Genomic DNA, 27,404 nt, shown 5'->3' on the forward strand with positions numbered 1-27,404 from the left:
CGTGGTGAATCAGATACTTCAGACGGAGGAACATGTACCGAAGTTCGTAACGAGGAGAAATATGCCTAACTGAATATGTATAATGTGATTCTATGTAACCCCTACTACATGTTGATGTTTCTCTCTTTTATGCATGAAATATGTATTTCACTGAGCATGAATCTATGTAACCACTCTTGCAGGTGGAAAGTTCCCCTTTGTTCAGCGCTTCGATACCCTCTGGTCATGTATGTGCTAAAAAAACTTTCACATTAATAAATAAATTATGTAACAGTTAGGTATTCTGAATTAAAGTAAATGAAAAGTTCAGTGATTAACATGATCATATATCATTGGTTTCTAAACCTTTGCTTGAGGTAATCCATATTTTGTTTTGTTTCTGTTAAAATATTAGGAAAAATTAAAGCTTGACGCCGAGAGGGAAAAACTAGAGAGGATTCATAAGCTTTACTATGAGCAGAGGAACCAGCTTGACAATTGCCCAGAGTCCATGAGAGAACAACTTCAGCAGCAACTGAAGAGGGTTTGTAGTCAATTTTAAGAACTCCCAGACCAACCATTTTGGAGCCACAGTCTCATTTGTGTTGATGATAACAGAGCATCGGTAGATATGGCTTATGGTGTAAAAATCTATTTGTTATAGGCAGTGGGCTCATATCTTGCCGTATAAAACAACATTTCAAAAAAGGACATTACTCTTTCCATTATGTTGAATAGCATGTGTATGGGAATCTTTACTTGGACTGCTGGGGGCCCTTTTTCAAGAGGGACTTTCAAAAGTAGTTGGCAGTGTCAACTGCCCTCTGAGGGAATAAAGTGGCTCTCATACCAAACTGCAAACTAAATGATTTCTTTTATAACAAATGATGCACTTCACAAGCCCAAGTACAGAAAAGTATAAGCATGGCTTGCTCTTTTGTTTCTACCTATAGTGGAACAATTAGTTGCACTTCCTGCATGAAAAACCTTTTTATGCACATGATTCTAGCACTGGTTTGAGTTTCCGTGTGAGACATTCTTACTTTACAAATGCAAGTATGTCTTTAGTTATTCGTAAGTGTTGCGATATCACACTAGTGTCTCTTTAGCATGTTGGCCCACCAGGGTTTGCATATGCAGCAGTTGCGTAAGATTGTCACTTTCCTTCTTGTCGCCACTCTCGTGGCTTGTCTGTATTCTGACCTCTGTGTTGGCCAAACGAGAGACAGAGATTTCCATTTTGCAGCTTCTGTTCTTGAGCACTGGTGGGGAATGCAGGCCTTCCACCATGTTTCTGCTCAGTATGAAGATTTCATTGGTGGAGACAGTGAAGACAAGGATGCAGCAGAGAGAGCATCTAATACAGGTGCTCCAATGTTAACAATGTAGATGTGCCCTAGACTTATCCAGGGATGATGGAATGAGAATGAGGAACAAACTCTGAATTGGCATTACCAGAATAACCTATTTATTTCTACAGAGCATGCCGTACTCATATAACCACCAGGATAGAATTGCTTGGATTAATCTAATTCTAAATCATTGGTAATTGCCCCATATTCGCTATATACCATATTTTCAGCCTGTTCCTGTCATTGCTCAAGTATGCCAACAATCTGTAAATCTGCCTTAGTCCTGCTCTAGTAGAAACAGTCCATTATGAACTGCTCAGCCTTACCCCCTCTGAACAAGCACCCTCGGGCTGATTTCGGCCGCGTCAAGACCCATCAGTGAGATACAGCTTGGGGTTCTATGGCACATCGAGCAAGAGACCCAGGACATGCTCGTACCAATTAGGACCTCATTATATGTGCCCCAGATGCAGGGGATCTGAAGAAATCCGGAATTCTTGGTTTGATTATCGCAGTAATTACTCTTTTTGCCCTGGAGTTTTTACCTACATGTTTTGGCTGCATTAAAAAGTTGGAATCTCTGGTGACTATAAACAGATCCATGGTGTTCCCGTAAACCCCATAAGTCCTTTGGGGCCGGTATCCGGAGTTTACTGCCCTATCTAAATTAAAATAGTCTGTGTAATGAGACCCTTAGAGTGACTCTATAAAACAGTGACAAAGTGACGGATTGAAATTATTAATTCATCCTAAGCAGAGGTAGAAACTGGAGCGCATTCCATACCATTATGTTTAGCTTGCCTGCGCCAGGGTTAAATTAAACTAACCATATGCAGATCAGCCCTGGTACTGCTCTGACCTGAACTGTCCAGCCAAAACTGCTCCAACACTTCTTGTGTGAATGGAAACACTAGCAACCTCTGACCATTTTTGTCATTTTTTGGCCTATCAGGAAGGTCTAGCTTAAGCCTCTAGAACACGGGCACCGAGAGATCAACATTTAGGCATACCTACATCACTTAGGGTAACCCAGTAAACACACGATGAATGGAAATGTTAGAAGCATTCTGAATCACTGATAATTACTCTAGGAGCATACCACTAGTAATTTCTCTAGGAGCATAATTTATCATTACTTTTTAGCTTGCCTGTGGCATTACAAGATTGGACCAACCACATGCAAATCATCCTTGGTCCAGCCCCAACAGGAAATGTACAGCTGAAACTGCTAGGCTAGTACCCTATGAAAGGAAGGTCAAACAACCTCCAAATGGCTTCGACCTTGTTGGGCCTCAAGAAAGGTTCAACAGGAAGACTCACATAGTCAGCAAAAATACAATAGGTGTAATGCTTGAATTAATTTGAATTGCTAGTAATTATTGTAGGTACATTCCATAGAATTGCCTTTAGTTTGGCTGTGATAGAAAGGGACCAATCAGACCCAAATCAACCAAAATGCTAACTTGGAAATTCTACTTGGAAATTCTAGGCCACGACACCCCAGGCCAGTTTTGACTTGTTTCATCTCATCAGTCATGTGCCGCTTGAGTCCCTGGAGCACAACAATTAAGCTACCCACATCTTAGCATGACTACACCACTAATAGCTTAGACGTAGACAGCAAAACCCTGATTGAGGTAAATCCAAAACAGAAAAGAGAACTCCACTGGGCAAGCTAGGGAGAGGAGGCAAAACATATTAAGAGATAGATACAATACATTGCGAATGTGCTTGAAGCTTTCTAAGTGGTATGAGAAAGCAATTAATAAATGCCACCCTTTAAAAAAAAACTTTTATTTATTTGTTTGTATCAGGAAAAGGACATTAAAAGAAAGGGAAAAACAGTAACACCCAGCACAGTATGGACCAAGCAAAGCGTCACACATTGTGGCGTATAGTCGCTAATCACTAACAAGGCAGTAACAGCAGTAGCTCAGTCAATTGATCACACTCAGGATGCATCTAAAGCTACGTAAAGTTTTGAAGATTTCTGATGACTGCGACCCCTTTGGTTGCGGCAATATCACTAACTTTGCATGGTTCCTAAATGCCATTATGTTTTCAAATATGATTTTTAAAAAAGTAGTTTGCACTGTTTGAATGTTTAACAAAAGTGCAATAACATGCCAGAAAAAAAACCAATAACATATCCAGTCAAACAGCACTGGATTAGATAAAAGGATGTAATCTATAGCTGGAATGCATTTCAGTTTATATGTGAAATACATTATCATCCCTAGACTAAGTGTGACAATACCAAGTTTTTCAAGTATCCATTCAAATTATCTGACCATGTCGAACAAAGCATTTTTTTAAAATATACCCCTTATGGTGATCACAACTTTGATCAGAAAAGAGAACTTAGTTTATCACTTTTTTCATAACACTGCTCGTTCTGAAATATAAGGCTCTGACAGCAGAAGTGGTCATATATTCTGAGAATGATGACGATCATGGTGAATCAAATACTAGTTCCAGCCGTCTAGAGTGTGCTTCACATTTTAAGTGCGGTTCTCTCAGATCCCACCGGGTGCCTGATCTTCAAGTACCCTCACTACAGGTGCTAGCCATACTTGTTAACACAGCCTGTCAGGCTTGTGCACCCAATTAGCCATATCCAATCCAGCACGTTCTCTACTCATTGCTGCTACTCTACACTGGTAGATGAGACATTGATTAGATTAACCTTTTTTTTAAAGCTTTGTTTGTGTTCGAATTAGTCACCAATTTGGGTGCATGTTTCTGAAGCTTGAGGAATTTATCAGGAGCAAGAACAATGAGGTGACACTTGGCGTTTATCGAGGCAAATCTACAGGAGTTTACAGCTGTTGCCCATGTATTGTTGATATGCCTGTGATGCAAATTCTTTTATAGCAAAACTAAAGGTCAGTAAAAGTTGCTGCCTTTCAAAAAGCATGATTAAATAAAGTTGCGGAAGTACTTGCTTTCCGGAACTATTTTAGTGCTCTGCGGCTTGTGAAGCATTATCGAGGACTTCTAGTGAATGCATGTACATACAGAGAGACAACAAAGTAATACAGGAGGCCCATCTAGTCTTTCGATCCCTTTCACAGTGTAGAACTTATTGCAATAACATGCACCAGCTGAGGTGTGAGACAAGAACCCACCCAGGGCCTGCTTAAATAGGAACTTGAGCTTATTCAGGTACATTTGGGAGGTGTGCAAAAGGATCAGGGGATTGACTACTTTGTTTCGAATGAGGCCTAAAATCTTCAGTAATGGAGAGACGGCAAATTCCAGATCTTCTAGGTCAAAATTTGGGGAAATAAAAGCACCCTCTGTAGGTCAATTCGATTTGTTCCAGCAAAGGAGGTGGTAGTAGTTTATTCCCGGTGCGCAACACTTTTTTATCCTAGCACATGGTTAGTGATGCCTTGTTATCTAAATGTTCTGTGGCTCAAAAATGATGGATACATTCCCAGTGGAGAAAGTTGCTGTAGCTGAGTTGAATACCTGCAGCAGGTCATACTTTGCTGTCAGTTCAGGTGCAAGGATTTTCACAGCCCAGATAAAATTGACACATTTTCTTATGTTTCCTCTATTTTAAGGCTGTTTGTTGCAATCTGATGCCATCTAGCTGCAACTTGCATTTGTGCTGCAAAGCAACTGCTTGCGGCAGCCTTAATGTAACCAAGGGTATCAGTAAATCTGGATGCAGTATTACAATATTACAATCTCAAAACGAGGCCATTGAGGGCCGGTCAACATGTTTAATCTCCCTGCAGCTACTGGTATGGTACTGCTTCTAGACAATTGTATGGAATTATCCAATATAATGTAAAAAGTGTTTTTCTCTCTATTCATTTATACATAAACAGTGTTTGCTGTACCTAATATTTTGCATATTGTATGCCTTCAACTGTATTAGACTGTCTGTATAAAATATTGAGATGTATCACTACAGCTCCTGTAACACTATTAATAGACGGTGGTAATATTGCACATTCAATTCGTTTTGGTTTATCATATCACCTCAGGACCTATTGCTGTACTGTAACATCAAAAGGGCTTATAAACCTTCATCTGTGAAACATTGTATTAAGATTTCATGAAAAAAGCATTCAATAAACTTCCATTAAAAGAGCTTTGTAAAGAAGAAAGGGTATGAGTCGCTAACAGTGTGCAATAAGAAGATACACATTTTGAAATCAATTTTAGGAACCCAAATTCATTAAAAAAAAAGCTATAACATGACATTCGAAGGAGAACTGAAATTAGCTTACGATGAAAAGGATCCTTATGAAATTACAAACAATGGAAATCTATTGAGCAACCCCAGGAATACAACATTTGCAACGCAAATCTTTCAAATGATTAAAGCAGAAAAAACTCCTTGGTCTGGAGTGCACCGGGCGATCAGTTAAAACACGACTAGACTTGTAGCCATCCTCACAGATCCTGTCTCGCTCCCACTGCACAATTTTCGGGTGCATGGAAGTCCATGCGCTATTCAGTGGTTCCTTTCCTTTCCATTGGCTTCATTGTAACTCCTAATATGTACTTCACTCTGTTTCGTGGTCATTATTAGTGGTATGAAAAATTGTGTAATTTTGTTCTGTAAAATTTAGTTAAAATTGTACGGTACTGCATGAAATTACACTAATAACGTGAACTGGGGGGTCTCGCACGATTTTCACACAAATGTATAACTAAAACCAATAGACTGGTTCAAGCAAAAATTATCTCTCAGAGAGACACTGTCTGCTTGAACGAGTCTTTGTGCAAAATATGTCAGAAAATTGCTTCATGTGAAATTTCATGCATTTTGCAAGAGTAATTTAAATTTCACATGGACCTAGTTATCTGATGTGTGTAACGGTGCTGTCTTGTTAGCGGTTGCACATAAATATCCATGGAATATAATGCTTCAGCACCAGTTGAAATAGATAAGAACCTTTGCTGCAAGGGGACATCTTCCCATGCATGGCTATCAGCCCTTAGGAAACTAAAGCATGTATCCAAAAACATTTGTTGGGTGGCAATCCACAAGCTGGGGCTCACTACCAGTCAGGTATTTATCTTTGCCTTAATGGCTATACACATTTAGTTGTATGGACTGGGAGAACCAGAAAGCCTTTTTACTAAAACTACTGAAATTTCTGAGTTTAAAATAAAAAAAAAAGTAATGGAAGCTGATATATACACTTCCTAATTGATGCTCTGTGCCTTTCCATAAAAGGACTACATCCACCCTCTTTAATCTGCTTTCAAATGTCAGAACAACCTAAAAGGAAATTGCTTAAATGTATCCTGATGGACATTTTAGAAACTAGTGGTACTTAATTCCTACTGAGTTTATATCTTGAAATTTTGAGCTGTTATTTCACTTGAGAGCTGGTCTGCCAGGCCCAAGAGGCATAATTATGAGGTTGAGCTGAGATTTACAACACATACAGACACTACGGGTTTCTACATTCTTGCGGCGAACAAATATCCGAGTCACAAGGCAAGAAAACAGCATTGTCATGACTTTTAGTAATCTGATTCTGCTTGTGATTGTGACCTGTTTACTAATGTACAACATTTAGTTTTTTTCATTGTTATGGATTATTGTAGTACAATAAGCTACTTTGTTGCTTTACCAAGCTTCTACAACAGCAGTGTGAAAAGTGATTTTTCACATTTATTTGAGCCTGGTCAATTGCTAGTTATTAATCAGTAAAAGTTACATAAAACTTATTTTAGGACTCCAGTCCAGACATCATCTTAACACTCACTCCGTCTTAAATCTTTAACCTGCCAGAAAAAGTCCCATATGAAAGATACCTTCAGGACAACTGGTACATACTACAGAAACAGGCCATCTGCTCCATCACTGCTGCAGATACCAGTGAGATAGTTGCAACAGTTTCCTAGAGCACTCATTACATAGCACATTACCCTAGATGACTTATTTAAATGGACCAGGATAAAATATTTAGGGCCTCGTTTAGAGAACGCAGGCAGGCCACCATCCATCAAGGTTGTGGAGGTTATACCATGGCTGGACTACTGCCCACCATATTTGTATAGTTTTGCCAGCCCTGCGGAAATCTCTGTGCCTTCAGAGGATTTGCTGCCATGGCAGCTTCTCTGAAGGCATGAAAAATCTGCTGAGTGGCTGAGCTCAGCAAACCTTTTTGTGTTTCAAAAAGAAACTCCCAAAGTGGGAGTATGTTTTTCTCCAGGGTGTCAGTTCACTTTCATTTTCTTTTTTTGTGGAACCACCATTTCCTGGTGGTCCAGAAATGAAAATAAATACATCAGACCATTCACTTTAAATACGGTGCATGGTGTTATGCTTCTACATGGACTGCCCCATCTCTGTTGGACCATCAGTATAGGGTTTTCACTAGTATGTCGGAAACATGATGGTCTCCCGACTGTACATAGAGCAGATGGACCACCGGTTTAGAGCTCAGGGTATTCTGCCATGCTTGTGCACAATTGCCAAAAAGGCAATGTTTCATCTTCTCATGACTTTAGGTCACAGTATACTCTCGAACAACACAGTCTCATTTCTATTTCTAATATCCTTGGAGATAGTCGTTCCTCTCTTTTTGTAACTTAACCAGGAGGCCTTGGGTAGCCCTACTTCAATGTCTGCAGACCTGTCCTAAGCAAACACCGGCTTAGATATCCAAGTCTAAATATTTACTTATAGATCTTAGGCCCTAAAGATACAGCAACAGTAGCTAGGTCCTGTCAGGTCTTCAGTCCCCCTCCAACTATTCATATCTCCTAGCTTCCACAACCCACATGACACACCAGCATTCTATTACATAATTCAGTCTCAGCATTCCAGACACCAGCTCAGACAGACAGGGGATGGGGACACAGGATACTACAAGTCCGTAGAATGAGGAAGTGAGCTGTACTGCCTTTGATTTGAAAGGTATTACATGACTACCCCAAAATATGCTAATGTGTGGAAAGAATGTAGCAGTCACATGTTGGGTCCCTCAAGGTACTACATTCTCACACATTTTTTCAATGTCTAAAAGCTGTGCTGTGGTTGCAGGTGGTGCGCACCGGAACTCATTTTTGAGCACCGAGGCTCATTTTTCATCGAAAAACCAAAGGGGATGATGGACGGAGCGTTGACAATACAAACACTCACCCCCAGTCAACTGATCTGGGTTTAATCCATCACCATTCTTTAGTTCACTCAGCCACCCCAGTTCAGACATGGCTATATGCAAATCAGTCTGACCCTGTGCCTTGTGGGAACTCTCCAGCCCGAACTGCCAAGCCATGTCTTCCCTGGACCGGAAACAAGCATCCTGGGACCGGTTTCGGATTCATAATCCTCATCAGCCAGGCTATCTTGATTCCAGTGGCCAAGTGAACAAGGGACTCACGTCTGAGCATACCCTGCCACACTTAGGGCGAACAAAGAAAAACAAAAGGGGATGATGGACGGAGCGTTGACAATACAAACACTCACCCCCAGTCAACTGATCTGGGTTTAATCCATCACCATTCTTTAGTTCACTCAGCCACCCCAGTTCAGACATGGCTATATGCAAATCAGTCTGACCCTGTGCCTTGTGGGAACAGTCCAGCCCGAACTGCCAAGCCATGTCTTCCCTGGACCGGAAACAAGCATCCTGGGACCGGTTTCGGATTCATAATCCTCATCAGCCAGGCTATCTTGATTCCAGTGGCCAAGTGAACAAGGGACTCACGTCTGAGCATACCCTGCCACACTTAGGGCGAACAAAGAAAAACCAAAGGGGATGATGGACGGAGCGTTGACAATACAAACACTCACCCCCAGTCAACTGATCTGGGTTTAATCCATCACCATTCTTTAGTTCACTCAGCCACCCCAGTTCAGACATGGCTATATGCAAATCAGTCTGACCCTGTGCCTTGTGGGAACAGTCCAGCACAAACTGCCAAGCCATGTCTTCCCTGGACCGGAAACAAGCATCCTGGGACCGGTTTCGGATTCATAATCCTCATCAGCCAGGCTATCTTGATTCCAGTGGCCAAGTGAACAAGGGACTCACGTCTGAGCATACCCTGCCACACTTTTGTATCGCTCATTTTTCATCATCAGTCTTTTGTCCAGAGAAAGGCATGAAAGTAACAAAGAAGCAGGGATTGCAAGTTAGGAAATTAGTTATAAAAGGCGAAAGAAAGCAAGGATGAAATGTACCTGCAATGAGATAGGTTGGCAAAAAGTATCAATTCTTGGAAAAAAAAGGACTGAGGTGAAATATAGGCGAGCCAGCCTTGATATTCATCAAAGCTGGCATTCCAGATCACATATGTCAGGCTCCTAAGAAAATCTTTAGGTTGCTGCACTTATTATTATTTTCTTTACATATTATGTACTCCAGATGTACCTTTGGTGTTAGCATTGAGCCCTGAAACTGCCACTTCAAACTTGTGCAGAAGAGACAAAACTCTTCCATAATAGGGAGAGAATTCAGGGATCTGCCTCTATTTTACCAGAATCTCAGGCTGCCTAATATGCTTGAATAGGGTAAAATCAGAATTATGCCTGAGTAGGAAACATCCTAACTTGGTCTGAAGCATCCACTCAAAAATTTGGAAATGATATTCAATTGACCTTTTTTTCACTTTCAAATTAACACAGTTGAGAGAGGAAACATTTGTATCAACTTCTATTTGAAAATTCTAGCCCTCTTGATTGTCATCTAAAAAGATCATATTGTGTTTATGGATCCAATAGGGAAGAGATCACACCAACCACAATTATGCCAACATTTTGCTTGTCTAAATCAGAGCACTGTGCGTAAGGGGTTCAGCATACCCACTTTTACCCTCAGGTTTGGAGGCTACAGAAGCCCTCTCCTTTTATCATCATATGGGCTGCTCTGCTCAGCAGGCACATTTCCACCCCGGGGTTCACTGGCCCTCTAGGAAGAGAGCACTCAGCTGGTTGGAAAGAGGACAGCTGGCCCTTCTCCCATCCCACCCCGGCACATGACTTCCTAAAAATGTTCTCCTGGCCCTTTCATTATTTCCATCAGAACAGAAACACTGTCCATCCAGGTGGATAAAATTCTTCTGTAATTAAGGGACGGTGTCTTTGAATGTGGCTGTCCCCTTCAATCAAGATATCAAGAAGAAGCACAGACTTTAAAGAGAATTAGAGAAATAGATGGATGTACAGCGTTGATATAAAACCTAACTTGTAGGATTGACTTTGTGCATGTTCTTAAAGAAAAATGTGTTGTTAATCTGCAGTTTTCAGTTCCTATCATGCACTCTTCCAAGTATATGATCTCTGGCCATGAGATGAGAGGCAGAGTGCAGTCCAGTTCCTAGCAGGTGAACAAGTCAATATGAGGTATGCAAGTCACATAGCACGTTGCCTCAGGAACCACCCACAACATATCTGTGTCCCCATTCTGAGCACATACTCAGTACTTGATCAAACCTGTTGTGATGGATGGACTGTGGTACCTACCATGGCCATCATGTCGGAGATGCGCCATTGGCCAGCCAACCTTCCCACAAAGATTGGTTACGCTTTAACCCCTCTAAAGAGATTGCCTTAAACATCTGAGTCCCATGAGTGTTGAGTATACCCACCAAACTCTCAAGAACCGGGCCTTCACGTTCCTGCCTGGCAGCAGCTTGAGCCATGGCCTTCCATCTCAGAGTCTGTTCACCTGAGCCTGTTCCATCTTTACGTGACCATGCCGGAGGTTGGCCTGCACTCTTTGGCCCCCAACCCTGGGTCCTGTGTGACTGCCTTAACAAACATCGTGTGTGACCCTACATTCTGGAACACTCACATATGCTGCTCCTCTTACAAGAGTACTGCGGCATATTAAATTATAAGAAGCATGTGCCCACCGTATAATTTACTGACCTCCAGCTGTATCAAGTGGCTACTGAAATGTATTGTTTGCACAATAAGGACAAAATCCTCAACAACATTTTTTTTTAAATCATGTGCACTCCTACCAAAAGCTGAGAGGGACAAACACGTGACCCGTGGTCCCATCCAAAATCTAAGAAATGCAGTGACGTGCTGTTGGCTCCCCGCTCATTCCTCAATCATCAGCTCTAGGCATAAAAATGGCTAACTTGGGAAAAGCAATAGCCCACTAGTTTGCTGCTCGCTATTCACAACCAAGCCGTAGGAGGATTTATAAAGCCAAGGTTTTGGCTTTTGTGTAGTGAACTTGTTTTGTAGCCATCACTAGGCATTACTACCAAATAATGCCGGTAGGCACAGCATTGGGCAGCAGTAATGCAAGCTTCCATGGAACATAGCACAGGCAGCTGCAACAACGCCAGTGAGCTGCCCGAACATACAGGTGTAAAACAAAGGCTAACAACACAGCTAGGATGCAGGGAAGAAGTTTACCTCGGATAAAGGGGTTAGTTACAGCTCAGTTAGTAAATGTGCAAGCTATACTTACCCAAACAGATTTGGTATAGATTAGTTATAGATTGTGCAGCAGTGCAAGACGCCTTCACACAGAACAGGCTCAACTTCACACAAACACACACACTATACCCCATTGATGTGTGCAGTTGTACATCTACCAACTAGACTGCAATTAAATATGTATATCCATTCTCAGTTAGCATGGATATGGGAAATTGGCTTAGCACATGAAGACGGACCATGTACTTACCTCTCCCAATCAAAAGATGTTAAAACAGTAGCCTTTTGTGCACAGTGAATAAAACAAAAAACAAGTACAAACAACAAAAAAGAAATACTCTCTAGCAGCATTTCTTTGAAAGGATCTGTCCACCCAATTCGGTTCGAAATGAGTATGATTAATTACGGTATTTACTAGAAAATAGGTAGTCACCCTCTAAAATTGATTCTAATGTAATAAAGTAAACAAACTGAAAATCCCCTTCCTTGTTTTATATAAGTATTAATATATTCGTAATTTAACATGGAGGAGTTCGGAACTGATTAGTTGAATTAGACAGTGAGTACACAGTTGTTGTAAGACGATATTTGAAGAAAACAAAAACGTTGAATAAGATGTTAATAATGCATTGATCTTTTAAGCCAATAAAAATGCTATGCTGCAGTAATTAAACAGGAAACCTAAGTTTCCATTCCTTTGTGAAACAAAAGGTTTCATATATGCATTAGCAGGAGGAATTAACCTGGTATTTTGTGCTTTTCCTACAGCCTCCGCCATAAAAAAAGCTGTGAATTCCACATTTCGTATTCAAGGCTCAATTACCTTCAACCACCCAAACATAATATTAGTTCTCCAGCTCTTTATTAGGATCGGACGAAAGTGAGGTTGGAGTTTGTGTCGTCTGAGGCGCGGAAGTTTCTAGCTCCCCAAGCCTGCCTTCGTCAGAAGAGCAAAGGTTTGCACCGCTGGCTTGCATCCATGGTTGTCGTAGACATGGAAGAAGGGCTACTTTGGGACAACTTGTTCACCTCTTATGTTTGAGAATGGAGTGACTCCTGTTCCAAAATGGTGGTACAAACACCAGTTTGTAGAAAGCAAGAATCCCTGCAGCAAGCACACACTGATATGATACTAGCCATGTGAGCAAAGCAACGGAAGCACCGCATGGCAGAGTAAGCATTTGCGAGGCTACATCTAGCCCCCTGCAATTTCATGCATTCTTTAGTAATACCAGTTCACTGGTTAATGCTTAGTACGTAAGTGCTGCTATATCAAAACTTAAAGATGTCTTTGCCTCTCTGCTAATGCAGTTATGAAAGAAACTATGACTTAATGCTAGATGAAACTCAGTCGCCGAATTTGCATATATCATTGGAGCATTAGAGATAGATACACATAGAAGGCCAGCAGAAGTGGATAGAGAGGGTTGTAGCTGTAAGTAGTTCTTCATGTAGGGCAATACAAGTACTCAGTAGGAGGTGAAAGAATACACTCATATAACCAATGGATACTCCACTGGAAGGAGTCAAGATGTGATTGAGAAAGTCTCAAGCCAATGGCTGAAAGAGGCTGGTCAAACACAGCCACTGGTTGAAAGGGTCAGACGCAACGTCCACTCTGTGTATGTTGTTAGCAAAGACTGTGTGACAGCTGCCCTGTCAATACTCGTATCTACAAATGGTGCATGAGTTGCCCTAGTGCACATTTTGCTTTGTAGACACCCTTATTGGCACATCCAAAAGGGAAAGAAATGAAAAATCTCAAACGAACCTTCCAAATATTTGCTTTATTCAGATTTGTGTCTAACTAAATAAATCATAATAAAAAATGCTTATATACAAAACCTCTTATTGACACCAACCACAAAACCTTAAGTATTTACATGATTTCTCGAAGCACAATACTGAAGGAAGCGTGTTTGTCAATTTGTTTCTTTCTCAGTATTGCAGTATATTGATTAACTAAGATTTTCAAATAATTATGATGCATTTCACAAACTATACAAACCAATTTGCAGAACCCATCAAACATCAAACAAACTCCAAAATGGTGAATGTATCAAGGCCTACCCTAATAAATGAATACTGGAAAAAACGCTTTATTGGGTATCATTTTATCATATATCACAGCCAGTGTCTCTATTTTCCGAAGTTATTGGCCAAAAACAAATATTTGGAACTTTATCGAACCTTTACAACTAATTTTAAATATCACATATTTATTTGGAAAACAATTAGTACGTTTGAACCACATACAAAGTCAAACAATGAAATAGAAAGCACCGTGATGCATGGCACAATTCAAATTAAGAAATTAAAAGTAAAAACAATAGAAATAACACTGTACACTCTCCATATTGTACTCTTTGTTGAACTGAAGTTAAGCATGCCCGTCTGCCTATCATTGAAACATGCAAGTTTGACAAAAATATATATACTTAATCTTATTTTTATTGTATTGCTTCACTTCTATAAAACAACATTAACACAAAGAACATTTCTGAGAACTCTAAAAAGTTAGATGCACTAATCGTAAGTGAATAGACTGGAGCACATCTTCTAATTACCAGAGATTCTGTGTAAAACCGTTCTATTTTTAGGTCTCTCCTTCTAGACAGCGCAAGCTGCCCACTTGCAAAATACCTATTGTGGTCTTACCAAGAACTTACAGTGAGCCCATTGCTTGATATTTGTTGGCTTTATTGTCACTTTTATATACTTGCTTCTTATTCAATAGCTTTCCATGGCCCATTTACCATCCTTTTGCTTGGCTAACTTGTATCCCTCCACTGCTCACCTTGAGGGACCTCCTGTTTTATTTTCTGTTAAGCACTCCATGATAGTGCATGTGTTTTCCAGCTCTCTGTGTCATGTGCTTCTTCCACCCCTCTGTGCTCCTTGTTGTTATCTCCCTCGTGTGCGTCCCCAAGCCACAACCCCCGTGCTCTGTGTTGCTATCTCCATTATGTGCTTTCATCGACCCCCACGTTCCATGTTACTCTCTCCCTTATGTGTGCTCCCTTTACGCAATGCACCACCCCCTTATACAGCACTAGAAAAGCCAATAGGACCAAAGGGTAAGATGTATTGCTCTGCCAATCATTGTTGTGTATTGGGCGGGGGAACTGTGGTTGAACCTGTTCTGAACAAAATGTACTTCTGTTTCATGTGACCATGTAAAGGTTATACTTCTAGTGCCTATGCACACTTCTCTACTTAAATGGCATTTGATTGAAAGAAAATTGGGAGAAAATGATATGTGGTTTCATATGAACCTCTCCTCAGATCTTGGTGTCCCCTTTCCAAATCACCCTTCACCCACAGCTTTCCTACTCGTTTTTTAAAAATATATATTTGTTTTAAATGTATTTTAGAGTAGACCTTTATAAATATTATGAAATAACTCAACAGGCATTTACCTGGACAATGACAGGATCAACTTCATACGTTGAGATCTATGCTAGAAGTATATTCTGAACTGTAACTTAAAGTGGCCTACATATCTAGATAAAGAATTAAAATATTATGCGCTATCAACTTATTTTTGGTATTTTCTGGATTTGATTCGACACAGCTCATGATGATGTGGCTCTAATCAAAAGTCACTATATTTTCCCCACCCTCCAGATGTAAACATTGCGTTTTTGCTGTTCATGAAAAACTTGATTTGTGGTGTTGTCTGTATAAATGGAGGGCACACGTAATTATTACAGAGTGACTTAATGAATTTTATGAAATGCAATGAATATAATTATGTTTTGTGTCCTTGATCTTTTTAAGCAATGAAAAGTTTATTACTGCTTGAGGTCAGTTAGAAGGAAGCAAGTTAAATTAAATGTGTTTTCGACAGAATCAGGGTTCCAATAAACACTGATGAAGAAATGGAACATTCTTCAGATGGTTAAAAGTGTATAATCTCCATCTGGCTAACAGTTTATTTTTAGACATGCTGTTCCACTCGGACTGGCCATTAATTGATGTTCATAATTACATATGGAGACAGTCAGTAATATAACTACTAAACCGGACAAGTTAATTATGGCTAGGCAGCCTACATATTTAAGTAAAGTGCTGCTGCTCTATTACTGTCCTCCCAAACTATATGTCCCAAGTTACTTTGAAGTTTTTTTAGAAATATAATACGGTTAAGGTCAGCTGGAATATCCATGATCTCCCTCACTTTGCTCACACTTCAGAAAAGTAGCACTCTGTAGTTTAAAAAAACATAGCGCCAGATGTATGTCAAGCGGATTGGTGTCAGTACAACGCGTTGTATTACAACGCATTCCATTACAACGCAGATTTTACAACGCGGGATCCATTACAACGGATGTCATTACAATGCATGGCATTACATCGCAGATGCTATTACAACGCATGGCATTACATCGTAAGTATAGGTAAGTTGACTTTTTTTTAAAAATGTTATTTAGTTTATTGTAATTAATTTTTTTTAAATAATTTAATTAAAAGACATTTAAAAATTGTCATTAATTTAATTTAATAAAATAATATCTATTTAATAAATGTAAATATAATAAAAATTGTTATTAATTTAATTTAATTAAAAACATTATTTAGTTTAATGTACATATTTTTTATAATGAAATTAAAATAAAATAATAATATTAATTTATTTAATTTAATTAATTTAATTAAAATAATTAATTTAATTTATTAAATATATTTCAATTAATTTTTAATTTATTAAATATATTTCAATTAATTTTAAAATGGTAAATATAATTTAATTATCCCTAAACCCAAACCCTGCCCTAAAACCTAAAAACACCCCTGTACCCCAAAACCCAAACCCTGCCCTAAAACCTAAAAACACCCCTGTACCCCAAAACCCAAACCCTGCCCTAAAACCTAAAAACACCCCTGTACCCCAAAACCCAAACCCTACCCTAAAACCTAAAAACACCCCTGTACCCCAAAACCCAAACCTTACCCTAAAACCTAAAAACACCCCTGTACCCCAAAACCCAAACCCTGCCCTAAAACCTAAAAGCACCCCTGTACCCCAAAACCCAAACCCTACCCTAAAACCTAAAAACACCCCTGTACCCCAAAACCCAAACCCTGCCCTAAAACCTAAAAGCACCCCTGTACCCCAAAACCCAAACCCTGCCCTAAAACCTAAAAACACCCCTGTACCCCAAAACCCAAACCCTGCCCTAAAACCTAAAAGCACCCCTGTACCCCAAAACCCAAACCCTGCCCTAAAACCTAAAAACACCCCTGTACCCCAAAACCCAAACCCTGCCCTAAAACCTATAAATACCCAAACACCCCAAAACATATACCTCAGTACCCCAAAACATATACTCCTATACTCATACTTATTTAAAAAATCACTTAAATTAATATATTTAATTTATAATATTTAAAAACAAAAATAAATATTTTTTTTATAATTAATAATAATTAAATCAATTAAATAATATTAAATGAAATTAAAAAAAAATTAAATACTTACCAATACTTACGATGTAATAGTATGCGTTGTAATAGCATCTGCGATGTAATGCCATGCATTGTAATGACATCCGATGTAATGGATCCCGCGTTGTAAAATCTGCGTTGTAACGGAATGCTACGTAAAAGTTGCGTTGTAGGTGTAACATACCATGTCAAGCATATACTTACGTTTTTCTTCTATAGTAAAATTGAAATTTGACAAATTCATGTAGGCATATTTTTGTCTTTGGGATTAAAAGTGTTCATTTCTTTCAAGGACGCTGATCTCTTGGATATAGAAAATAAGCATTTTGAAGATTTGGAATTTCAGCATCTCGAACTCGAAAGCCGTCTGGAAGAGGAGAAGGAGAACGGAACCCAACAATTGTTGCGCGAGGTTGCAGAATACCAGCGCACGTGCGTCCTTAGGAAGGTAAAAACAAGAACTTCAATAGTAGTAGTTTAAATGCGTTAATGGTCACTGCAGTCTGCAAAACCTCAATTGTTTATTTGATCGTCATTAGTGCTTGGTAAGCCATTGACTTTATTTAGAGTTTGGCGCGTGGGATACTCAGTCACAAATGTGGGGAGTGTCACGTCAATCAAAGTGAATTCTAGCCCATGTACCAAATACGAAATAAGGCCCTAAGTCTGGATTTACCCCGGTCAACTACTCCACAATGGTGGAGGAGCATCACCCCACTGGTCAGTCAGTCAGCGATCAAGCAAAAACAAAAAATAAAATGACCATTGACTGACTGAGCCGATGCCAGCAGTGTAGGGAGGGGCAGGGCCGGGCATAGCAGGGAAGAGTAGTAGGCTCACTGTAAGTGCGCATGTCTCTTTGGCAGCTGTCTTTGGCCGGCCAAACAGACATGTGCCCTTAGGTTTCTCCAACCCAGTAGAGTTGCACATCTGAGTTGAAAAAACGTCATAGGCTCCTAGGCACTGTCTGAATAGCAAACCGGGCCACTCATATCAATCCTGGCACTGCTCTCATGCTACTGAGAGCAGCGTCGGGATTGGGTGGGGAGCCTGCGCCCCAGTGCATGCTGGGAGGAGAGCTGGAGAAAAGGACCAGGGCAGCCGCGTCGTTAGGTACGTTTTAAAAAAGTATTATTCTCGCGGCCCCCCCACTTTAGTATTGTGGCAGCCACCACTGGATTTACCTAGTCAGTTCAGCAGTGATTTACAATATTCATCAATATTAGTGCATGCATGAGTTGCAACACATTTATAACGTAACACTATACCGGCCTTTTAGACATATGCATCTTCAAGCAGGAAACATGTCCAACCCCAGACCCCATCAACTGATGTAACACCCTCATGTCACATTCATGACTGATAGACACTATAATAGAATCATGCCGCAAGCCACACTTCTGTTCTGGGTAGTCTCTCCAACAGTGCAGAGGAGGTCGCATTGGCATCCATCTGTAGCGAAGGTCCAGTGCGAATGGGGACCTTATGGATTTCTTCATGACAAAGTCGCAGACAAGGCATTGTAGTGAAAGAGAGTGAGAGCATAAATCTGAAGCAAGGGAAACAAGCACTGGCAGTGCCAAAAGGGCTGGCTTTAATGTGCTGAACTCTGCACTCACAAAAGCACACAGCTCACCTTGCATGCACCGAGGCACTGCACTCACACCTGCAGTACTGTTGTTGAAGTTCAACCACGGTGATCTGGAAACCGCTATTACTGGGCCCTAAGTGTGGGAGCCGAAGCTGCAAGCCAAGGACATAGCTGAGGATATTCTGAACAAGTTTTGCATCCTTGTTTTTCAGTAATATTATTTACTGAGCTTCAGTGCTTCACCTACAGCACTACATTCTTGACAGATTGCACTGTGCAGACTTGGGCACAGAGCCTTCTTGTGGCTACTTCCTCGGCTCGGCTTTCCATCCATTCACGCAGTTTTCAGAAGTTCATCACTGCCCATTGAGCTAAGACCCTCCTGGCTATGGTCCCCTTACTCATAGCTGGCCAGAATTCCTAAACAACAGCATCTGAAACACAAATAAGGTGCCGCCCCACAGCACAAGTGCATATTGTGCTTCCGGGTGCGTGGTGTTGCTGAAGCTGATTACGAGTGGGTACTTCTTTTTCTGAATGCCCCACATGAATATAAAACACACAAAGATAAGTGATTGCTGTAAGTGCCGCAAGATTGCTAGAAAACATAGCATGTTCTCGTCTGGCTCCTGGGGACATCAGAGATTCTGAACCTCTGAGCATCTGAGGGTGTAGGCTGATTGCACCGCAGTGTGGGGTTGAACGTAAAGGTTGCACCACATATCTGGGCTGCAAATCATAGTCCACACTGCTCTGCTTTCGCAAAATAAATCTCCCCAGCGTGCTACATGTCTCCTGCTATATTTAGTTGCAGCAGGCATCTTAGGTGAAAGGAAACTCGTTTTCAACAGCAGCACACACGTTCAGCCCTATTAAATCTTATACTCAAAGTACTCAGTATGTGGGCGGAGCCAAGGCCCTTTTCAGTAGTTCTTCTAAAAGCTCTTTTTCGACTACTTATGGTCTGGCAATAGCTGCACTTTCAGGTCATACAAAAAAGGGATAGCAATAGATAGCAAAAATTGACCCAACTGTTGCAATACAATTGCCTTGTGGTGGTCTGATTAAAATACTTTTCGAAAGAGCCAAGTGGCATGAAGTAGATAGAGCATTAAATCTGCTATGGCAGAATGGAGACGTCAGTTTACCATTGATGGATGCCATCTTGAGGTGGGAAAAGCCATCTGAAGGGCATCACGCTCCACTTGAGTTCCATGTAGACGCAAATGTGACCAGAGCCATTGGGTTCTAAACCTCCAAGCTGGAAATCACAGCTATGGTCGACGGAAGCCCGTTGACAACTCAGATACAGTGACAACTTTAACGAGACCAGAATCTAGTCAAAGAAGCTTCCATAGGCACTCCTGGAAAATGGTAAGAGCAGAAGTCTTTCTAGTTGCTGCAGCAGTAATGGTCCGAGAGGACCAGTAAATATAAGGCTGCCCACTTGGAGTCCAGGAAAATTAGAGCCTGATGTACGAAATCACATGTTTACAATTTCCTAATAGTGAATTTTAGCAATTTGCAATTAGGAAATGACAACCTGTGATGTAAAACGGTGTGTTTGACACTGTTAGCGATTCACAGTGGCTGGCAAATGGACCTGCCTCATCAATATTCATGAGGCAGGTCGCAATTTGCATCCCATTGTGAATGGCTACAATCACAGGGATGGTGGCCTGCTGGGGTCAGCTGACCACATGTCAGTGATTGCTTTTTAAATTTAAAGGAAAACGGGATGCAATTCAAAAATAAAAACTGAACTACCTTTTCACTTTTTAATAGCAGTCAGTGGTCTGTGGGACCACTGCCTCCTCTTAAAAAAATTTGACGCCCAGATTCACAAAGGGGAAGGGGTTGATGGTAACTGCAAATGTTTCATGACCGCATCTCCGGTCGCGAAATATTCATACATACCCGTGCCATTCGGAATTAGGAAAGGACGTCCTTAACATGCCCCTTCCTAATACCGAATCACAGAAGCAAAATGCGATTCAGTAACAAGTTACTGAGTCACATTTTGCCTTCTGTACATGGCAAAATGCATTTTACCAGTCGTAATCGCACTGATGGGCCATTTGCGACCGGTAAATGCTTTGTACAGCTGGCCCTTAATTGCTTGTTGTGTCGGCCTCTATAAATAGAAAGTACTGACTACCTTACACAGACTGAATGAAAGTCGGCAAGATATAAAAGTGTGATTTATTGATATCTGATACCTCATTTCATATGGAAAATTAAACATTTCAGTGAAGAGCACACATTAAAAACGTTAAAGAAGTTCTTTCACCCTCTACATGTCAAATAATGCTTTTAATACGGTTTAGAAACTGTTTACCTGCTGAGGAACTTTCAGGATTCCTAAGAGAGAGAAAGTAGCAGCTTGATACCCTGCATTGTTAAGTGCACCTGAGATGATTAATGAGATTATACATTAAGTAGACCAGAAGAGTGAGATTTACTGTTTGGAAGCCACTTAGAACATCCTGTGGTTTGATTATTATTGAGTGTGCCAGGGGTATTTAGTTCTGAACTCAAGACTGTAGAGTTTGCCATTCTGTATGCTTTTATTTCTTACTTGTGACAGGTATTAATGAAATTGAGTTTGGAATATTTTAGTTCCAAGATCTGTTGATTTCCTCTATAATTCATAAGGTTTTATGCTCCATCCTGATCGCCTAAAACGGATGCTCTTTCTGGATATTCCTAATGCAACCGCTGGATGTGAATGATCCAGGTGGTTATTTTGAGTTTAAATTGCACTCTGATTTGCACTTCTCTGGTTACTGGAGAAGGCCTTTGGTTACTTTACAATCCTCAAAGGAGACACATTGAGATTCCCACGTTTTGCAGCGCACAGCTGTGATATCAATCTTCAAAAGGTTCCTAGCTGAAAAAATAGAGAACAGTATATCACATTTTTATGCAGTGCTTTCCATAATCTGGGAATGGTTTTACCTTCAGAGGTCTGTGTGGTGCCAAGTCTCCCTCTATTTTGTGGACTTTTGAAAGACATCTGCTTCAAATACATAAAATGCAATTAAAATAGCCATGTGGCAAGAACGTTATGATTAAACTTTTTTTATGGATTCTGTGATTTCATGGAGCGTTGTTTGAAATATCGTGGACTTATTTTAAATGTGGGTAGTGGTATTTTAGTGTTTTTCTAACATAACAGCACCTTTTTAGGTCTGGTTCACAGCACAGTTTTTGATTCAACCTATTGCTGCTAATTCTTCAGAGGACGTTTGCTCTGCCCACTGAAGTATTTTTCTCACCTCCCTTTATTGTATGTTTGGTGTATCTTTCTGCCTCCTATGAAGTGCTTGCCTTGAAATGCACGATGAACTACTTTACATCTTAAAGGTACACTGAATCATCACACAATAAAATATTTATCTCATAGAGGCATTGTACATAGAAAGCAGTCCTCTTTCACTTTGTAAGGTCTGACACAGCTTCATGTAATAAAAAAAGATAATTAAAAAAACATACACATATACTTACATAGAGAGGCTTTGGGTTAACTCTTTTCGTCCACTGGTGTATTCACCAACCAATCAATTTTTCATTTGGCAACCCATCACATACAGCATGGCTCATGAGCCTCAGTCCACTTCAGCCATTGGTTGTGCTGCATGTACTGTGATAAATGACATTTTGCCTGACCACATGTGCATGTTAGCCTAAAAAGAAGTGCACTTCAGTGACAGGGCTGATGAGCCAATATTTTACTTTGCCAAACTTTAGATTATGCCTGCATAGTGCTCGCTCTGTGCTTGCAAAATCTCTTATGAAGATTTTTTTAAGGGGCTTATAGCCCACCCATTACTTAAATATACTTGCCATTGGTTTTCTCCCATGTCACTCTTGTTTCCTATTGGTTGTCACCTCCTCCTCACCTCCAGCTTTCTCATGGTTTCAGTCTTTTTGTCCTTGTCATGGAGCATGGACCAAGTACCGCTTCCTGTGGCCTGTGTTCTTCCACTTGCCTCAGGCTCCTTCAGGAACTCTTTTTTTAACTTTTCAGCACTCCTCCCATCACCGTCATTCTCTTTAACACACTCACCCCATGTTTATTTTCCACCCTCTTCCCTCTTGTTGCGCGCACACACACACAGACTTCTGTCATCTGTCTCTTTATAATCTTTCTCTTTCACTCTCTCATTTGGCAGCCTCCCCACAGTGCTTCCTTCTCTACTCTGCCTCTTAAACTTTTACTGGTCACCTGTCTGCTCTCTCCACTCTTTCTTTCTACCCTCCAGTGCTCAGCTTTACACTCATGTTAGAAAAGATCTACACCGGAAGAAGTAAGTAAAATCCTTTATTGACTTAACAGGAGTCCTCTAACCAACTGCTTTCATCTTCGCACTTCACTTCACCAACATTCTATAGAAAGCTCCACATGAGGATTCTAAATTAAAGCATGGAATATTACAATGGTACTGAACAAGAGGGGAAAGGAAATAAGGTGGCACAGAAAAGAAGGGGAATGTACCATGTAGATTACAACACATCTCCATATATAAGATAACAAAAAATAATTACAAGGAAAGCACAATTATGAAAATGTACCATACATATAGGATTGGCTCGTAGTTAACCAAATTATATCAGAGTAAAAAGCTAAATACATGAAAAGTACAATTATGAAAATGCATATTACATATTGAATTAGAGCACAGCTTTCCAAACTTTTCATGTTGGTGACACAACTTCTGGTGAAAATTTTTTCAAGGACACGGTAACGTGAGGAAGCACAGCGAGCGAGCCCGAACCACCTATGGTGGGTTCGGGCCCCACACCCCACATCCCACACACACATACCCCACCCCACACACACCTCACACACAACCCCACACACAACCCCCCACAGACACACCACCCCCCACACACACCCCACACAACCCCCCCACACACCCCACACACACACACCCCCCACACACACCCACACACACCCCACACACACACCCACACACACCCCACACACACACCCCACACACACCCCACACGCCCCCACACCCCACCCACACACACCCCACACAACCCACTCACACGCACCCCACACACAACCCAACACACACCACCCCACAGACACACCACCACACACACCCACACACAACCCCACACACACCCCCACACACACCCACACACAACCCCACACACACCACCCCACAGACACACCACCCCACAGACACACACCCCCACACACAACCCAACCCACACACACACACCCACCCACACACACCCCACACACACACCCCACACACCCCCACACCCCACCCACACACACCCCACACAACCCCCCCACACACACCCCACACACAACCCAACACACACCACCCCACAGACACACCACCCCACACACCCACACACACAACCCCACACACCCCCCACACAACCCCCACACACACACCCCACACACACACCCACACACCCCACACACACACCCACACACACACAACCCCCCAACACACAACTCCATACACACCCTCCACACACACACACACACACCGGGGCCGATTTGTTACTGGGGGCCGAGTTTGCAGCTGCGCTACAATATTGCCCCCCAGGTTACAAAAGCAGCATACAAGCGTTTCCAGCCTGCCAGGGCAGGCAGTGCTTCCCCAGAGGCCAGGCAGCCAGCCAACCCCAACACCCCGCCACCCCCACTCCCCCAGGACCGGTCCTAGAAAATTGCCAGGGCTGCCTTGAGCTCCCAGTCTGGCCCTGTACACAGCTCTCAAAACATTGGCAGCGCTCAATGAATAGAAAAAGTATTGTGTGTTTGTGTATGTGGGAGAGGTGATGGTAAAGTGGAGGCGACAAAAGGAAGTACTTGCACAAGAAGAGAGTGAAGTGACAGTGATGCGGAGGAAGGAGATGAAGCGTGATGTATTTAAATGCACAGAACACACATACAGAAGATGCCAAAGTCCCATATGCAGGAACACCACTACTATTTACAGGTAGAACAAAACTGAGGAAATAAAGGGACCCAAAAATACAGCATCACTAATCATTTTTATAGAAATTAATGTCTACAATCTGTTAAAGAAAGTGGGGAAAGCACGTGACTAGAAATGTTTTTCTTCAATAAAACGAGTACTCTTAAAAATAGAATTAGTTCCTCATTTTCGGTCATTTCTGACTTGGCCTAAGCTCACCTTCTGCTCGGCAAAGAGAATACCACAAATATTGACCTGAGCAGTGATGGTGTAAAACAAAAACAACGGAGGACCAAAAGACAGAAGAAAATGCACCACACATAACATAAGCATATCTTCGTATAAAAAAGCCAGTAACATCTAGGGCCTAAATGTTACTGGCTTTTTTATACGAAGATATGTAGGATCGACAAATAATGCAGATGATGTAATGCCCCCCCCCCCCATTGGCATTACAGGGCTTCAGCCCCCACTCAATCCCCCCCGTCGTGTGTGGCATCCCGGGCCCGCTCACAGCCGTACCCGAGCACTTCACAGGTCGTTAAAGACCTTGTGCATGTTAATGGGGCTTTGTTGTTGTTTCACCCCTTCTAAGAGCCCCTGCAGCTCGACTCTGCCGATTGCCTGCAGAAGTCATCTCATCTCATCCCGTGACACACCTACGGCTGGGGCACGACACAGTAATGTGTCGCGCCACAGAGTTTGGAAAGCTGTGAATTAGAGAGTGGTTAACCTATTTTATAATCTGACTGCCAACATGGAGGATGACAGTTCCCGGTTTCCCTGGATCTAGCATTTTCTCTGGAAGCTTTTTTTCTCTCCCTCGCTCCTCAGTTATAGGAATGAGGGCCTCAGGACGCAGGGCTGCATTGGCCATACTCTAAGCACGACAATCCTCCATTATTCCAGAATTACGTTTAACACATTATTCCTTTCCGGTTTGGAGAAGGATGATATTTTGGAGTTATCTGGTAATTCATTGCACTTCTTGGGCTAATCTTTGGTTATGGTTTTATTTGACAGCAGTTAAGGTGGCATCATTTTTAGGTTTTGCCTGGCGAAAAGATGCGCTCTGCGCATCTTTTTCGCGCAGGCGAAAACCTGATGAGAACTGTAGTGTGGCTTGGGTCGGCCCTCGTCATTCATTGGCTGGCTCCATAAATGGAGCCTAGCCATTGGACGAGGGGCCTGTCCGTCAATGCCGGACCAGATTCGGGGGCGTTCCCGAGATTCTTTGGCTTTTGCCGACGTCACGCGACGTCAGCCGAAAGCCAGGAACGCCCCCGAATCTGGTCCGGCATTGCCGCAATGGCGCTGCGTCTCTCCTCCCCCTTTCCCGCCCCCTCCCGCTTGTTTCAGCAGTGGCGGCACCGGCCGAAGATGCAGAAAGCAAGCCACCTAAGAACGACTGGCATGATAATATACACCATTCCACTCCTGGCGAAAAACGCGGTGGGTGGGAGCTCCGTCCGCGTTCAGAAACAAGAGCCTGGCTGACATCCTTAGACGTAGCGCCGCGAGGGTATTCCAAGTGGCGCTGCTCTCTCCCTGATGCACAGGTACTAATGGTTAGAGGCGTCCTTTCCCCTGCCGCAGAGCTCAGGGGCTCAGCCTGAGATCGCTCTGCCCTGGCAGGGACAGTGAGAAGCGGCCGCCTCCTGTTAACACCATGAAGCGGCCACTGCACAGCGGCTCACCTTCGGCGTCGCTAGGCAGCCAGCAGCAGCGCTGCGAGCTTTCCAGCAGCCACCCCGCCCCCTGCCCAGGTGCCCTGTGTACTCGCGGTGCTTCGGGCGCTGCTGACTGCTCCGGTTTGCAGTGGAGGTCCAAACAGCCAACGGCGGGTCATGTGATGGGAGAGTGCTCGCCTAGCAGGGTTTAAATAGCCCTCTAGTACTGGCGCTGCCGCCTCTGCTGTCACCGTGCAGCACTCTATGCTGCTAATGCGAGCGGCACAGAGGGCGAGACGAGAAAACAATGACCTGAAAACCCGGCCCTGCTGCTGCCGGCGCAGGGTGATACCACAACAATACAGCACGCTTGCTCGCATCGCCAGCCTTACAACAAGCGGAACACTGTAGTCCAGGACTCCTCTATAGACACTCGTCACGGCGGTTCTCAGTAGGCACAACCATCGCAGTAAACAGGGGCACCAGGGCAATGTATGGGGTGCCCAGGACCACACATAGCTATAGTAAAGGAAAATAATGGTCCTGGGGTTGTGCTCCGTATACACGGAAACAAAACTTTCCGAACATCTTTCCCCCGAAGGGAAAGGCTTATTTCTTACTCCGATGGCTTTTTTGCATCTTTGCTAACTCCACACCACCACCACCAAGCTTTACAGCTCTGCCATGGCCACACGCAGCCCCGTGCTTTTAAATACCTTTAGCCCTAACCACGTTTTTATGAGGATGATAAAACTGGGAGTTATCTCTAGTTTGACCTAAAATGCCGTCTCTGGGAACGTACTGTTTCAATGAGGTTTGAGTGCTTTGGATTGGAACCGTTCTGCTGGCCAGGTACGGAGCGCTCTCCAAGATATAACAATAAGTTAATATCTTGGTATTGGTTTCCAATATTAGCAGGAGCAGAAATGACGTCATTAGTGCTTTCGGTTTGTGGGCGCAAATCACTAAGAGTCTGTCTGACACTCCCCCTGAGAGCGCAAACCTGCTGCAGGCCTGACGTGGGCAGGGCGGGCACGG

General features: G+C 42.2%; 1 protein-coding gene across 1 annotated transcript in view; it reads left to right on the forward strand.

Moving 5' to 3' along the window:
- PHLDB2 (pleckstrin homology like domain family B member 2) overlaps nucleotides 1-27,404 on the forward strand; it is a 453,671-nt gene that overhangs the window by 191,002 nt on the left and 235,265 nt on the right. The window contains exons 6-7 of the mRNA XM_078657711.1: nucleotides 395-523; nucleotides 17,450-17,605. Of these exons, the coding sequence (XP_078513837.1) occupies nucleotides 395-523; nucleotides 17,450-17,605 (285 nt within the window). The remainder of the gene's footprint in view (nucleotides 1-394; nucleotides 524-17,449; nucleotides 17,606-27,404) is intronic.

Source organism: Lissotriton helveticus, chromosome 8 (assembly GCF_964261635.1).
Source record: "Lissotriton helveticus chromosome 8, aLisHel1.1, whole genome shotgun sequence".
In the NCBI taxonomy this organism is placed as follows: Eukaryota; Metazoa; Chordata; class Amphibia; order Caudata; family Salamandridae; genus Lissotriton; species Lissotriton helveticus.